The sequence below is a fragment of the Salvelinus fontinalis genome, chromosome 2 (genome assembly GCF_029448725.1).
Source record: "Salvelinus fontinalis isolate EN_2023a chromosome 2, ASM2944872v1, whole genome shotgun sequence".
Lineage (NCBI taxonomy): Eukaryota > Metazoa > Chordata > Actinopteri > Salmoniformes > Salmonidae > Salvelinus > Salvelinus fontinalis.
The window spans coordinates 8,159,717-8,176,732 of record NC_074666.1 but is presented as its reverse complement, the minus strand read 5'-3'; the positions used below and the strand labels follow the sequence as shown (position 1 = coordinate 8,176,732).

General features: G+C 43.2%; 1 protein-coding gene across 1 annotated transcript in view; it reads left to right on the top strand.

Moving 5' to 3' along the window:
• The first annotated feature begins 648 nt into the window (after positions 1-648).
• LOC129811188 (integrin alpha-2-like) overlaps positions 649-17,016 on the top strand; it is a 38,137-nt gene continuing 21,769 nt past the window's right edge. Inside the window, exons 1-4 of the mRNA XM_055862372.1 lie at positions 649-1,085; positions 6,664-6,787; positions 14,457-14,566; positions 14,928-15,019. Of these exons, the coding sequence (XP_055718347.1) occupies positions 1,037-1,085; positions 6,664-6,787; positions 14,457-14,566; positions 14,928-15,019 (375 nt within the window). The 5' untranslated portion in view covers positions 649-1,036. The remainder of the gene's footprint in view (positions 1,086-6,663; positions 6,788-14,456; positions 14,567-14,927; positions 15,020-17,016) is intronic.

The window sequence follows — 17,016 nt, the reverse complement described above, 5'->3', positions numbered from 1 at the left end:
TTCATACCATTTGGTTTATCAGTATATTGTTGAGTGTACAGAATTGTGTTCTCTTGAATGGATGAGTATAAAGAAGATAAAGTGCCACTTCCTGTCTGTGTAGATAACAGTAAATGGTTCCAGACATAGTTGTCCACTCATACCTCCCCAAATCCCCTAGTGTGACTGTATAGCTGCAGTGGTGTTATCCAGTCATCATGTGAGATGTCATCACCATCAGCCACAGTCCACAAAATGAGAAGGGGCTTTTTGTGAAAGATCTGTTGCTCCACCCACGGGTGGGCCTAACAAATCATATACAAATGCAAGCAAGGTTTGAAATTATTACGTTTTAGTCAAATATCATATATATTTGGGATTCTTGAGTTCAATTTGTAGTCTACAAATTGTTCCCGAACCTCTGATCAAGAGACAATCGGGCCGCGGTTGAATCTTGTTGAAGTTCCCTGCTTTAGGCTATACTGGATTGAAGAGAATTACATCATAGGCGCCTTTTCACTCAGACAAGTCAATATTAAGGATATTAAAATGGACTTGGTGAAGTTGGTGGCATTCTCTCCATATAAAAGCTCATGTTAAAAATCAACGTGGCATATTTTAGTCCTGCATTTGAATACATGAACAATGGGGAAGATACATTGAAAAATAAGTAACTACAATGCACGAAAAATATCTATTTTAATTACAGAACTCCTGCAAGTCAGTTAATGTTGTGTAATAATTTACTTATCGCAGCACGAACATATTTGAGACGATAATACTGCACTACATACGGTACAGTATATTACCTTGCAAGGTCAAACCAACCAGATGTCGCAATCATTGAGCTATAGCCTTCGCTCCTCGGAAGAACACTGCAATTGTGGGCCAGGTAGTGGGCTGTGACGTAGGTACACCCACACCCTATCTGTCCTCAATATCTACAGTCCGGAGCGCCCGGTCCTGAACTTTACCAACCGTGAGAAGTCCGCTGAAGTTAAAAAACGGGAATCGAAGAGGCGCCCGCTTTCATCACCTACTTTGTACTCTTGCAACAATGGAGTTTAATCCAAAGAGGACTGTTTTAACGCTGATTTTCATCCAATGTAAGTACTTTTTCGCACATTCCGTATGAGATTATAAAACTTTATTTTGCATGGAGCGAGCGTCAAGTGCCACAGATATCCCAAGTGCGTGATCTACTTCCTAATCAACACTGAGCCATTGACTTCATATTAGGCAACTTGGCCCTCTGTGGACAGTATAACAGTGTTGAATGGCTCCTCTGTGATAACTGACTACAAGACAATGTTGTTTCAATCTGCCAGTGACATTCTGAATTAGGTCCGTCAGCCTTCCATGTCTTTGAAAACATCATGCCAGTATAGATGAAGATCGAGGGGTACTAAAATATTTTAAATATCATGGATATCAGGAATCAAATACTGTATTTGGAGTGCATATTTATTTATTTTATTTCTGACCATTTATCTGCTAGGAAGAGCAAGTGTTCTACAGTCTGTGTTGGGAAGAAGGTTAGGTCAGGTTCTATTGTATGTTTATGTGTTGTCAGGTCAGAGCTGTGTTTACATCCTCCATGTGATATTCTGTTGCCTGAAGCAATGAAAATCATTCATGCCAGCCAGGCTCATATATCATCTTGATGAGGTTACAATGGGCGGTGCCAAGGGGGAGCACCTACACCTTATTCTCTGGCAGAGGTTTGTAGAGGTGTGTGGATCAACATGCTGCAACAATGGCCTAAACACCACAGTCTCCCACAGTATATTAGACTCTTGCCTGAAGAGATGCAAAGCATAGTTGATAAACCACAGTTACTATTAAACTCTTTGAAAAAAAGGTGCTAGCTACAACCAAAAAGGGTTATTCGGCTGTCCCCATAGGAGAACCCTTTGAAGAACCCCTTTTGGTTCTAGATAGAACCATTTTGGGTTCCATGTAAAACCCTTTCCACAGAGGGTTCTTCCTGGAACACAAAAGGGACCCTTATTTCTAAGAGTGTAATATTTATTGATGTATTTGTAACCGTGTGGTATCTTAGCTTATCGTGCTACCTCCCTGAACCTGCCTCTGACTTGAATCAGGTTCCTCTACCTCGCCAACACACGTAACCGCGCGCTTGACAACGTACAAACCGGTTGAGTTATAGAAAATGGATCCAATTCGATAGCTCCATTAGTGACATTTCAAGCTAGCTGTGAAGTGAGCGCTGAAGTTAGTCTACGCTACATATGGCTTCATGATTCCTCTTAGGGTTTCCTCAGAGAGCAGCTGACTACCGTTCTCACAGTCAAAACAAACTATGTTTGCTATCATGTCATATGATAGGTTGTTGTTTGAGATGTTAGTGAAGGTGAAAAGACAGCATAGATTGGGTCAGGGACTAGAGTTTGTCCTGACCAGCTGACTTGACAAGGAAGAACTCCCAATAGACATGGATTCACCGGAGACCCCGCTGCCCAGCCGGTGTCCAATGAGGTGCTCAGTCAGTCAATCAGTCAGTCAATCAGTCAGTCAGTCAGTCAGTCAGTCAGTCAGTCAGTCAGTCAGTCACAGAGCAGTGGGTTATCCAGCTTGCTGCACACAAAGCATTCAGCCGACTGGAACCACATTGGGACAGAATCAGCAAGGTTTACAGAGGGCCAGTGGGGACAGTCTCTTTTTGTATTTCTCTCTCACCCTGTCTGTCTCTCAATTCAATTCAATTCAATTCAATTCAAGGGGCTTTATTGGCATGGGAAACATGTGTTAACATTGCCAAAGCAAGTGAGGTAGATAATATACAAAAGTCAAATAAACAATAAAAAATGAACAGTAAACATTACACATACAGAAGTTTCAAAATAATAAAGACATTACAAATGTCATATTATATATATATGCAGTGTTGTAACAATGTACAAATGGTTAAAGCACACAAGTTAAAGTAAATAAACATAAATATGGGTTGTATTTACAATGGTGTTTGTTCTTCACTGGTTGCCCTTTTCTGGTGGCAACAAGTCACAAATCTTGCTGCTGTGATGGCACACTGTGGAATTTCACCCAGTAGATATGGGAGTTTATCAAAATTGGATTTGTTTTCGAATTCTTTGTGGATCTGTGTAATCTGAGGGAAATATGTCTCTCTAATATGGTCATACATTGGGCAGGAGGTTAGGAAGTGCAGCTCAGTTTCCACCTCATTTTGTGGGCAGTGTGCACATAGCCTGTCTTCTCTTGAGAGCCATGTCTGCCTACGGCGGCCTTTCTCAATAGCAAGGCTATGCTCACTGAGTCTCACTGAGTCTGAGTCTGCTGTCTGTCTCTCTTTCTCTCTCTCTCTCTCTCTCTGCATCTCTCTATCACACCCATGCTGTCTGTCTGTCTGTCTGTCTCTTTCTGCATCTCTCTATCACACCCAAACTGTCTGTCTGTCTGTCTGTCTGTCTGTCTGTCTGTCTGTCTGTCTGTCTGTCTGTCTGTCTGTCTGTCTGTCTGTCTGTCTGTCTGTCTGTCTGTCTGTCTCCCTGCATCTCTCTATCACACCCATACTGTCTGTATGTCTCTCTTTCTCTCTCTCTCTTTCTTTCTCTCTCTCTCTATCACCCACACTGTCTGTGTCTGTCTGTCTGTCTGTCTGTCTGTCTGTCTGTCTGTCTGTCTGTCTGTCTGCCTGTCTGTCTGTCTGTCTGTCAGTCAGTCACAGACTGGGTGTGATAGAGAGTGCACTATATTGGGAAATGGGTGCCATTTGGAGACGTTGGCCCCCTTACAGACCTGTTTTAGTGTTTGTCTGTGATGTGACTCACTGACTAGTTAGAAGACAACCAATGGTAAACATGCTAGGGCCTACAGAGGATGTTACCTGACGACGAGACAATGAGGAAACACAGGAAGTTGTGAAAGTCTTTACCAGAATGACTAATACATGGATGTGGGCTGTGTGGGCATGTATGCATTTACATTCTGTTAACAATTCCAATACAGCACCAGGGAATAATTCAGTTGTACTTTTCAATCTGATCCTATTGTCATAGTGTATGATGAAGTTTCCATAATGTTAACATACATAAACACCTCAGAACAGCCTCAGCTCATCGGGTCATGGACTCCACAAGGTGTTGAAAGCATTCCACAGGGATGCTGGGCCACTTTGACTCCAATGCTTCCCACAGTTGTGTCAAGTTGGCTGGATGTCCTTTGGGTGGTGGACCATCACACAGGAAACTGTTGAGTGTGGAAAAACCCAGCAGCGTTGCAGTTCTTGACACAAACCGGTGCGCCTGGCACCTACTACCATACCCCGTTCAAAGGCACTTCAATCTTTTGTCTTGCCCATTCACCCTCTGAATGGCACCATACACAATCCATGTGTCCATTGTCTCAAGGATTAAAAATCCTTCTTTAACCTGTCTCCTCCCCTTCATCTACACTGATTGAAGTGGATTTAACAGGGGACGTCAATAAGGGATCATAGCTTTCACCTGGATTCACCTGGTCAGCCTATGTCATATTTTTGAAGTTATTAACAGTGTTATTACAATTTGATAATAGTGTCCCTAACCCTATAGTATCTGAGCTGTGTAGTAGTATGCAGCAAAATGCTACAGTTATGGAAGTGTGAGCCTCAGTTGTCTATTTGTCTAAGTGTAAAGTCCACCTGTCCTGTGTTGGGTTGGGTCTTGTTACAGTATGTGAACCTGATTCTGGTGTCACCACCCTACTTAGCAAAATGCTCTTTGTTGGTCTGCAGTATAAAATGTTCTTTGTTGGTCTGCAGTATCAAATGCTCTTTGTTGGTCTGCAGTATAAAATGTTCTTTGTTGGTCTGCAGTATCAAATGCTCTTTGTTGGTCTGCAGTATAAAATGCTCTTTGTTGGTCTGCAGTATAAAATGCTCTTTGTTGGTCTGCAGTATAAAATGCTCTTTGTTGGTCTGCAGTATAAAATGCTCTTTGTTGGTCTGCAGTATAAAATGCTCTTTGTTGGTCTGCAGTATAAAATGCTCTTTGTTGGTCTGCAGTATAAAATGCTCTTTGTTGGTCTGCAGTATAAAATGCTCTTTGTTGGTCTGCAGTATAAAATGCTCTTTGTTGGTCTGCAGTATAAAATGCTCTTTGTTGGTCTGCAGTATAAAATGCTCTGTGTTGGTCTGCAGTATAAAATGCTCTTTGTTGGTCTGCAGTATAAAATGCTCTTTGTTGGTCTGCAGTATAAAATGCTCATACACCTTGTTCGGAACAATGTCTATTAAATCGATTTATATTAGCTCCCACAGCGTATGTGAAGAGTAGATTTTTGAAAATGCTTTATTGGGCAAGGCTAAATCCTAACCCATTCATTCTTTCTGTGCTGGTTCAGTTCTGAAGATTTAACATTTTACATTTGATCCATTTAGCAGACGCTCTTATCCAGAGCATCGTCATCATCATTCATCGTAATTCATTTTATTTAGCCAGGATAGACCACAAAGCGACTTAGAGTTAATTCTTTAATCTTAAGGTAGCTCGGTAAGACAACCACATATCACAGTCCTGGTAAGTAAAACCTTTCCCTGATTAAAGAAGCTATCAGCGAAGTCAGTGACATTAAGAAAAGAACTTTGCCAGTGTTTCTAGCGTTCCTCGGTGTCTCTCTGTGTTGTTTCTGTTATTGTGATGGATGGTGTCGTGACATGAGTGTTGTTTAGTTATCTTCGGAGGCCTAAGTAGTGGTTTGATAAACACTCACACTCATCTCAGTAGGCCCCTGTAAATACTGTGTTTTCCTTATGACCAGCCACTGCGCCAACAGGTCTGCTCCTCAGACCAGTAATCTGTACACATTGTCATGCTGCGACTTGTCCAGATAGGTGATCACTGACACAGTCACCCACGGCCAGATTCCCCCATTCTCTAGATACACCATCCTCAGTGCCATCGGGAAATTTAAGGCATCTGAAATTCTTACTTAGCTTTACAATAGGACAATTAGCACATGTGCAGTATCACATTTGAGCTTCAGGCTGCTGAATGAATTGTGATCTATAATAGCTAGGTTGTCTAAACATGAAGTTGATTGTTATTCTCTTTGTTGTTATATTCAGACCTGAAGTTAACAGGGTGGAAGAATACTTTCTTCATGTTTCACTGTGAATGCGTAAAAGCTGTTATGTCTTGATGGATGTGTTTGTAAGTGCCATTTGATCACTCTGACACTTACCTGACGTTGCATAGTACTATACAGTATGTGTTGTTGTTGTTGTCGTTGTCCTTGTTGTTATTTGTGTACTACTGCAGGACCCTGGGAACAAGGACACACACACACACACACACACACACACACACACACACACACACACACACACATATATATATATATATATATATATATATATATATATATATATATATATATATATATATATATATATATATACACACACACACGCACACAGTCACCCACACACTTCCGCAGCCCCACACACACACACACACACAAACACACATAAAAACTGAGCACTTCATATCTCATATCACAGGTGAGGAAAGTGTGTAGGCTTAAGTTATTCAATTTATCTTACTGATTTACCCAACCCTGAACCCTAGCTGTCTGCAGCATGTAATGTGGAGGAGAGTCTGTTATTTAAGATGGTGTGATCTCGCTCTTTCTCTCTCTCTCTCTCTCTCTCTCTCTCTGCAGGTTGGAGCATCCCCAGGTCCTTATCCTTTAATGTGGGAACTGCTGGTGCCAAGGTATTCTCTGAACCTACTGTAGAGGAGTTTGGATACACTGTGCAACAGTTCAGGAATCACCAGGGGAAATGGTGAGGCTACTGAGTCATGCATTGCATAGGCCGCAATGTAAACGTACTGTGTGGTAGAAAGCACTTGGTTCTGTTATTTCACAGACATAACTTAAAGGTAGTTAAATCATGGTAGGAATAGAATAATGATAATGGTACACTGTACTACACTATGCTGATGTTTTGCTGTGTCCAGTCACTCTCACACAGACATACAACACACCCCAGCAGAGCTAACCTAAACCCTACCGTTGTATCTGGGTTCGGAACCCCTACTTGGAACATCCATTTTCTCAGGCCACTGTTGTTCCTATTCTTACCACTAGGTCACATGACCCTCAGCAAAGTTGGCAACGGGGCTGGATGCAGACACTTCAAACACAGTAGTGACACACAGATACACACGCAGATACACACACATATACACACACACAAACCCTTGACAAACCACCACACATACGTTATACAGTTGTCTGCTGATCAGCGCAGACATCACAGTTAGACTCTTAGGTTCAAGTCTTTGCTCACATACTCACTTCCTGTGGTCTGTAATGCTGTCTGTCTGCATCCGGGCGACTACAGAGGAGATATTTTCCTTTTGAATACGTCTCTGCTTCCTTTCCTACCCATCATAAATAAACATGGAGACTAAGGCTAAACCTATTAACTCTCTCTGTGTGGAAGGAGAAGTCAGTAACAAAGGAAACTAAGGCTTAACCTATGTCACATTAACTATCTCTGTGTGGATGGAAACGTCGGTAACAAAGGAAACTAAGGCTTAACCTATGTCACATTAACTATCTCTGTGTGGATGGAAACGTCGGTAACAAAGGAAACTAAGGCTTAACCTATGTCACATTAACTATCTCTGTGTGGAAGGAGAAGTCAGTAACAAAGGAAACTAAGGCCTAACCTATGTCACATTAACTATCTCTGTGTGGATGGAAATGTCGGTAACAAAGGAAAGGGGCCTGAAGATGTTTCTCTGTCTGCACTCTCCACTAGACAAACATTTCATCAGAGATGTTAAGTGGGAAATGAACCAACAGAACAAATAATGATAACGAGTTGTATAATTGCCCCAAGGACTTACAGTGCCTTGCAAAAACTTTCAGACATTCAGTATTTCTTTATATTTTATTGTAATACAAAGTGGGATTAAAATGTATTTCATTGTATTTCGTTTTGTTTACAATCTACACAAAATACTCTGCAATGTCAAAGTGTATTAAAAATGTATAAAATATATAAATTAAATAACTAAAATACAGTCGTTGCCTAAGTGTTCAGCTCCCTAAGTCAATACGTTAGAAACACCTTTCGCATTGATTACAGCTGTGAGTCTTCTTGGGTACGTCTCTAAGAGCTTTACACACCTGGATTGTGCAATATTTGCACATTATTCTTTTCAAAATTCTTCAAGCTCTGTCAAGATGTTGGGCATCATGGCTAGCCAGCAATTATCAAGCAGATTTAAGTCTTGTCGATGTCAAGCATACTCACACCATGATGCAGCCAACACCATGCTTGAAAATGAAGAGAATCAGTTACTCAGTGTTGTGTTGGATTTGCCCCGAACATACGGCTTTGCATTTAGGCCAAAAAGTGTATTCCTTTGCTGTTTTTTTTTGCAGTAGTACTTTAGTTGCATACAAGATGCATGTTTTGGAGTATTTTTATTCAATATATTTGTATTAATTTCAATCTGTCATTTAGGCCATTATTGTGGAGTCACTACAATGTTGTTGATCCATCCTCAGTTTTCTCCCGTCACAGACATTGAACTCTGTAGCTCTTTTAAAATGACCCATGACCTCATGGTAACATCACTGAGCAGTTTCCTTTCTGTCCTGCAGCCTAGTTCAGAAGGACACCTGTATCTTTGATTTGTCTGGGTGGTTAAATACACAATCCACAGCATCATTACTAACTTGACAATGTTTAAAGAGATATTCAATGTCTGATTTGTTATTGTTACCCATCTACCCATCTACCAATCACTGTCCTTCTTTATGAGGCTTTCGAAAAGCTCCCTGGTCTTTGTAGTTGAATCTGTGCTTGAAATTCACGACTTGACTGAGTGACCTTACATATGTTGTATGTATGGGGGACAGAAAAGGGGTAGTCATAAGAAAATCATATAAACCCCTATTATTTCACACAGACTGAGTCCATGTAACTTATTATGTGATTTGTTAATCCAAATTTTACTCCTGAACTAATTTAGGCTTAAAATACTTTTTATAACAACTTTACACTGATTATACAAAACATTAACAACACCTGCTCTTTCCATGACATAGACTGACCAGGTGAATCCAGGTGAAAGATATGATCGCTTATTGATGTCACTTGTTAAATCTACTTCAAACAGTGTAGATAAAAGGGAAGAGACAGGTTAATTAAAGAAGGATTTTTAAGCCTTGAGACAATTGACACACGGATTGTGTATGTGTGTCATTCAGACAAAAAATGTAAGTGCCTTTGAACGGGGTATGGTAGTAGGTGCCAGGCGCACCGGTTTGTGTCAAGAACTGCAATGCTGCTGGGTTTGTCATGCTCAACAGTTTCCTGTGTGTCCACCACTCAAAAGAATGGTCCACCACCCAAAGGACATCCAGCCAACTTGACACAACTGTGGGAGTCAACATGGGCCATATTTTTCTTCCACTTTGACATTACAGTATTTTTTGTAGATTGTTAACAAAAAAGATAATTCAATCAATTTTAATCCCTCTTTGAAACACAATAAAATATGAATAAATCCAAGGGGTCTCAATACTGAGGCAAGGCCCTGTAAGTGGATGTTTTTTATATGGTTTTGACTAACCTCTTCCCCGTGGGCTAATTCAACAGGTTTTGACTAACCTCGTCCCCGGGCTAATTCATCAGGTTTTGACTAACCTCGTCCCCGGGCTAATTCATCAGGTTTTGACTAACCTCGTCCCCGGGCTAATTCATCAGGTTTTGACTAACCTCGTCCCAGGGCTAATTCATCAGGTTTTGACTAACAGCGTCCCAGGGCTAATTCATCAGGTTTTGACTAACCTCGTCCCAGGGCTAATTCATCAGGTTTTGACTAACCTCGTCCCAGGGCTAATTCATCAGGTTTTGACTAACCTCGTCCCAGGGCTAATTCATCAGGTTTTGACTAACCTCGTCCCAGGGCTAATTCATCAGGTTTTGACTAACAGCGTCCCAGGGCTAATTCATCAGGTTTTGACTAACCTCGTCCCAGGGCTAATTCATCAGGTTTTGACTAACCTCGTCCCCGTGGGCTAATTCATCAGGTTTTGACTAACAGCGTCCCAGGGCTAATTCATCAGGTTTTGACTAACAGCGTCCCAGGGCTAATTCAACAGGTTTTGACTAACCTCTTCCCAGGGCTAATTCAACAGGTTTTGACTAACCTCTTCCCAGGGCTAATTCAACAGGGTTTGACTAACCTCGTCCCAGGGCTAATTCAACAGGTTTTGACTAACCTCTTCCCAGGGCTAATTCAACAGGTTTTGACTAACCTCGTCCCAGGGCTAATTCAACAGGTTTTGACTAACCTCTTCCCCGGGCTAATTCAACAGGGTTTGACTAACCTCGTCCCAGGGCTAATTCATCAGGTTTTGACTAACAGCGTCCCAGGGCTAATTCATCAGGTTTTGACTAACCTCGTCCCAGGGCTAATTCATCAGGTTTTGACTAACCTCTTCCCAGGGCTAATTCAACAGGTTTTGACTAACCTCGTCCCCGGGCTAATTCATCAGGTTTTGACTAACCTCGTCCCAGGGCTAATTCATCAGGTTTTGACTAACAGCGTCCCCGGGCTAATTCAACAGGTTTTGACCAACCTCGTCCCAGGGCTAATTCAACAGGTTTTGACTAACCTCTTCCCCGGGCTAATTCAACAGGGTTTGACTAACCTCGTCCCAGGGCTAATTCATCAAGTTTTGACTAACAGCGTCCCCGGGCTAATTCAACAGGTTTTGACTAACCTCGTCCCAGGGCTAATTCAACAGGTTTTGACTAACCTCGTCCCAGGGCCAATTCATCAGGTTTTGACTAACAGCGTCCCAGGGCTAATTCAACAGGTTTTGACTAACAGCGTCCCAGGGCTAATTCATCAGGTTTTGACTAACAGCGTCCCAGGGCTAATTCAACAGGTTTTGACTAACAGCGTCCCAGGGCTAATTCATCAGGTTTTGACTAACCTCATCCCAGGGCTAATTCATCAGGTTTTGACTAACAGCGTCCCAGGGCTAATTCATCAGGTTTTGACTAACAGCGTCCCAGGGCTAATTCATCAGGTTTTGACTAACAGCGTCCCAGGGCTAATTCATCAGGTTTTGACTAACAGCGTCCCAGGGCTAATTCATCAGGTTTTGACTAACAGCGTCCCAGGGCTAATTCATCAGGTTTTGACTAACCTCGTCCCAGGGCTAATTCAACAGGTTTTGACTAACCTCGTCCCAGGGCTAATTCATCAGGTTTTGACTAACAGCGTCCCAGGGCTAATTCATCAGGTTTTGACTAACAGCGTCCCAGGGCTAATTCATCAGGTTTTGACTAACAGCGTCCCAGGGCTAATTCATCAGGTTTTGACTAACAGCGTCCCAGGGCTAATTCATCAGGTTTTGACTAACAGCGTCCCAGGGCTAATTCATCAGGTTTTGACTAACAGCGTCCCAGGGCTAATTCAACAGGTTTTGACTAACAGCGTCCCAGGGCTAATTCAACAGGTTTTGACTAACAGCGTCCCAGGGCTAATTCATCAGGTTTTGACTAACCTCTTCCCCGGGCTAATTCAACAGGTTTTGACTAACCTCGTCCCAGGGCTAATTCATCAGGTTTTGACTAACCTCGTCCCAGGGCTAATTCAACAGGTTTTGACTAACCTCGTCCCAAGGCTAATTCAACAGGGTTTGACTAACAGCGTCCCAGGGCTAATTCAACAGGTTTTGACTAACCTCGTCCCAGGGCTAATTCAACAGGGTTTGACTAACAGCGTCCCAGGGCTAATTCAACAGGTTTTGACTAACAGCGTCCCCGGGCTAATTCAACAGGGTTTGACTAACCTCGTCCCAGGGCTAATTCAACAGGGTTTGACTAACAGCGTCCCAGGGCTAATTCAACAGGGTTTGACTAACCTCGTCCCAGGGCTAATTCAACAGGGTTTGACTAACAGCGTCCCCGGGCTAATTCAACAGGTTTTGACTAACAGCGTCCCCGGGCTAATTCAACAGGGTTTGACTAACCTCGTCCCAGGGCTAATTCAACAGGGTTTGACTAACAGCGTCCCAGGGCTAATTCAACAGGTTTTGACTAACCTCGTCCCAGGGCTAATTCATCAGGTTTTGACTAACAGCGTCCCCGGGCTAATTCAACAGGTTTTGACTAACAGCGTCCCAGGGCTAATTCAACAGGGTTTGACTAACAGCGTCCCAGGGCTAATTCAACAGGGTTTGACTAACAGCGTCCCCGGGCTAATTCATCAGGTTTTGACTAACAGCGTCCCCGGGCTAATTCAACAGGGTTTGACTAACCTCGTCCCAGGGCTAATTCAACAGGGTTTGACTAACAGCGTCCCAGGGCTAATTCAACAGGGTTTGACTAACAGCGTCCCAGGGCTAATTCATCAGATAGAGAGTCAGCTGGTGGATGGTCATTTCAAAATAACAGTAGAGATTTAGCCTGGGTAGCAGAGACTGATTCTCAAACTAGTAGAGATTAATTGTTTGGTCATTTGTAATCTTGACAAATACCCCACTTGAAATGTGGAGGGTAAAGAATAAAAACAGTGAGTCAATATAGGGAAAACCCAGAGTCCCTGTGAACCCCAAAGAATAGAGGTGCCTTGTTGTATTGAAAGCCTGAATGTATGACATCACAGAGAAATCCGGGGTCAAAGTACACTCTCTTTGTCTAATTGGCTGCTTCCTGTCTCAGAGTGTAGGTTTTGGCTCTAACACAAAGTCAGGGAATGTTTATCACCCTCTGAATCACACTACTTGCTGAATCACTATTCCTATGAAGCACAATTAAATAAGGGGAGTTTTGGAATATTCCAGTAAACAACATTGAACACAAATACCAAGAATTGTATACTTAATGGTAACAGTTAATCTAACACCAGCAATGAGAAGCACAACACAATAGTGTGTATTCTGTAGCCAGTGGAAGGCATGTTTCTCTTCTTTGTGACACCAGGCTGGCGAAGAACTTTGCCCACTGGCCATCCAGTCCTGCATCCAGCTGATGCCATGGACTTTCATTCAGTCTTTACTAGGTTTAATATCACACCAACATATAGATTTGTTTGCAATAGAATATCATACAGGTATTCCCAGAACTCCAGATGTACTCCCATGAATGGCCAATCAAAACACAGCAAGACTCCACTGACACACTGTCACACCCCAATGACCATAATTCCAGTATGTCTGTGCCCACTCTTTCTCAGTCTGAGTGGTGCTGTTGTGTTGTTATACTGTACCTCACAGGATGTTGTAGTGAGTCCATCTGTGTGTCAACAGTTTAGGAGTGCTAGGTGGTCTGTCTGTCCACACTGTGTAGTCTAGCAAGGTGGGGCTTTCCTCCATGATGTGTCATGTGTAATGGATTGGGCTCTGCTCTCTCTCTCTCTCTCTCTCTCTCTCTGTGTGTGTGTGTGTGTGTGTGTGTGTGTGTGTGTGTGTGTGTGTGTGTGTGTGTGTGTGTGTGTGTGTGTGTGTGTGTGTGTGTGTGTGTGTGTGTGTGTGTGTGTGTGTGTGTGTGTGTGTGTGTGTATAAGCTAATCAAGAAAGGGTAATATGTGTGGCTGGTTTCTGTGGGAGGGTGTTTGACATCACATTGTGTAATGTAGTGGGCATGTTTGTCCTGACTGGCTGACTCACATGGTGGTAATGCTGTGTAATCACCATGGTTACCCAGCTCCTGATCCACCAGCAGCAGACAACGGGACTGCCACTGATTATGGCTCTCTCCTTCTCATGCAACAGAAGGAGACTGAAAACATCCCCTTGCAGATGTAGGATCTTAATTTCAGCCAGTTTGTTACAGCAGGAAAATAATCCTGCAGCAAGAGGAAATGTGAATTATTATGTGGATTATATAATGGACATTTCTTTTATAGGGATTGATTCATTTTTCGTAAGGGGAAATCAAGTCTGACTTTTTAAAGTGGAAATGACAATTTTTTGAAGCCTTTTTAAACCTCGAACACACTACAAGTTTGCATTTCGTGCTGTGCAGGAAAATTCTCTGCAACAAAAGAGTGATCAAATTAAGACCCTACATGTCTGCACTTTGCCCCTCAAGGTTAAGGTGCTTATTATACCTTCCACCCTAAGATTAGCTGTTAGTGATGATGTTGGTAGAGTATGTGTTTACCTTCCACACCTGTAGAAAAGGACAAACTCTGCTTACAGATCATGTTACTCTAATTGTCTTGTTGTGAATGTATGGTACTATCCAAATATTTCCTGACAATGGTATTACAGTAGTTGCCATTAATGAAGTAATTTAGATCTTCACACCATTGTAAGTAATTGTGTGTGTGTGTGTGTGTGTGTGTGTGTGTGTGTGTGTGTGTGTGTGTGTGTGTGTGTGTGTGTGTGTGTGTGTGTGTGTGTGTGTGTGTGTGTGTGTGTGTGTGTGTGTGTGTGTGTGTGTGTGTGTGTGTGTGTATATTTTCCCCCAGGTTGCTGGTTGGTTCTCCCTGGAGTGGATACAACCAGGATAGGAAAGGAGACGTCTACAAGTGTGAGATCAGAGGGGCCAGTTCAGGATGTCAGAGACTCAACCTGCAGAGTAAGACAGCTCCAGCTATTTTCTATAAACAACTCTTATTCTTTTAGCCATCCTTATGTGACTCATGTAGTCTTATCTTGTGTTTTACCATAACAGTCCTTTAAATCTCTTTGAATCCTGTCAAATCTGTCTGTCAGTCAGAATGATGGCCACAGTAGTTAGGATGGGATTTTGTTCAGAGTTGAGAGTTCTCATTGAACTCACTGTGCTCATTTTGTGTTTTAATGAATGTTAGTAAACCTCTGTAATTACACCATGAGAATGTATTCAATAACACTTTACATTAAAGTGTTTTTCTTATTCCCGCATAATTATTTCCTGTAAGGACAGTGTACTAACTGTTCTTCCTCTCCTGTTACAGACTCAGTCAGCATATCAACAGTGAGTAATGTCAATGTCAACATGAGCCTGGGGCTGACCCTAACCCGTACAGCTACAGAAGATACATTTATGGTAAGCAGACTTTACATCACTACTTCTGTACAGCTGTAGGGAGGATGTGGGGAGACAGCAGGAGAGAGAGAAGGAGCTGCAACAGAGATATGGCGACCTGCTGCTGGAGAAAGAAGCTCTGCTGTCTGCCAAATTCTAACACATACTTACACCATACGTGCTTACTAGACACACCAAATACATAAGACCAACACATACTATAAAAACACATTGAGTAAATGCACACACGCTGCTGGAGGTGTCTGCTAAAGCACAGGATCATAGCCACCCTCGTCTCCCTCAGCAAATCTGTGAGAGAAAAAATATTGTGCTGATCCAACCAGGACTTTGTGCTACCCTGACCCTAGCTACCCTAACCTTAACCCTAGCTACCCTAACCCTAGCTACCCTAACCTTAACCCTAGCTACCCTAACCCTAGCTACCCTAACCTTAACCCTAACTACCCTAACCTTAACCCTAGCCCCCCTAACCCTAGCTACCCTAACCTTAACCCTAGCTACCCTAACCTTAACCCTAGCCACCCTGACCCTAGCTACCCTAACCTTAACCCTAGCCACCCTAACCCTAGCTACCCTAACCCTAGCTACCCTAACCTTAACCCTAGCCACCCTAACCCTAGCTACCCTAACCCTAGCTACCCTAACCTTAACCCTAGCCACCCTAACCCTAGCTACCCTAACCTTAACCCTAGCCACCCTAACCCTAGCTACCCTAACCCTAGCTACCCTAACCTTAACCCTAGCCACCCTAACCTTAACCCTAGCCACCCTAACCCTAGCTACCCTAACCTTAACCCTAGCCACCCTAACCCTAGCTACCCTAACCTTAACCCTAGCCACCCTAACCCTAGCTACCCTAACCCTAGCTACCCTAACCTTAACCCTAGCCACCCTAACCTTAACCCTAGCCACCCTAACCCTAGCTACCCTAACCTTAACCCTAGCCACCCTAACCCTAGCTACCCTAACCTTAACCCTAGCCACCCTAACCCTAGCTACCCTAACCTTAACCCTAGCCACCCTAACCCTAGCTACCCTAACCTTAACCCTAGCCACCCTAACCTTAACCCTAGCCACCCTAACCCTAGCTACCCTAACCTTAACCCTAGCCACCCTAACCCTAGCTACCCTAACCTTAACCCTAGCCACCCTAACCCTAGCTACCCTAACCCTAGCTACCCTAACCTTAACCCTAGCCACCCTAACCCTAGCTACCCTAACCCTAGCTACCCTAACCTTAACCCTAGCCACCCTAACCCTAGCTACCCTAACCCTAGCTACCCTAACCTTAACCCTAGCCACCCTAACCCTAGCTACACTAACCCTAGCTAGCCTAACCTTAACCCTAGCCACCCTAACCCTAGCTACCCTAACCCTAGCTACCCTAACCTTAACCCTAGCCACCCTAACCCTAGATACCCTAACCCTAGCTACCCTAACCCTAGTTACCCTAGATACCCTAGATACCCTAACCCTAGATACCCTAACCCTAATCCTAGCTACCATAACCCTAGATACCCTAGATACCCTAGCTCCCCTAACCCTAATCCTATCTACCATAACCCATAGCTACCATAATCCTAGATACCCTAACCCTACATGCCCTAGCTACCATAACCCTAGCTACCCTAACCCTAGCTACCATAACCCTAGCTACCATAACCCTAGCTATCCTAACCCTAGATACCCTAACCCTACATACCATAGATACCCTAACCCTAACCCTAAACCTAACCCTAGATACCCTAACCCTAGATACCTTAACCCTAGCTACCCTAACCCTAGATACCCTAACACTACATACCATAGATACCCTAACCCTAACCCTAGCTACCCTAACCCTAGCTACCCTAACCCTAGATACCCTAACCCTAGATACCCTAACCCTAGCTACCATAACCCTAGCTACCCTAACCCTAGATACCCTAGCTACCATAACCCTAGCTACCCTAACCCTAGATACCCTAACCCTACATACCATAGATACCCTAACCCTA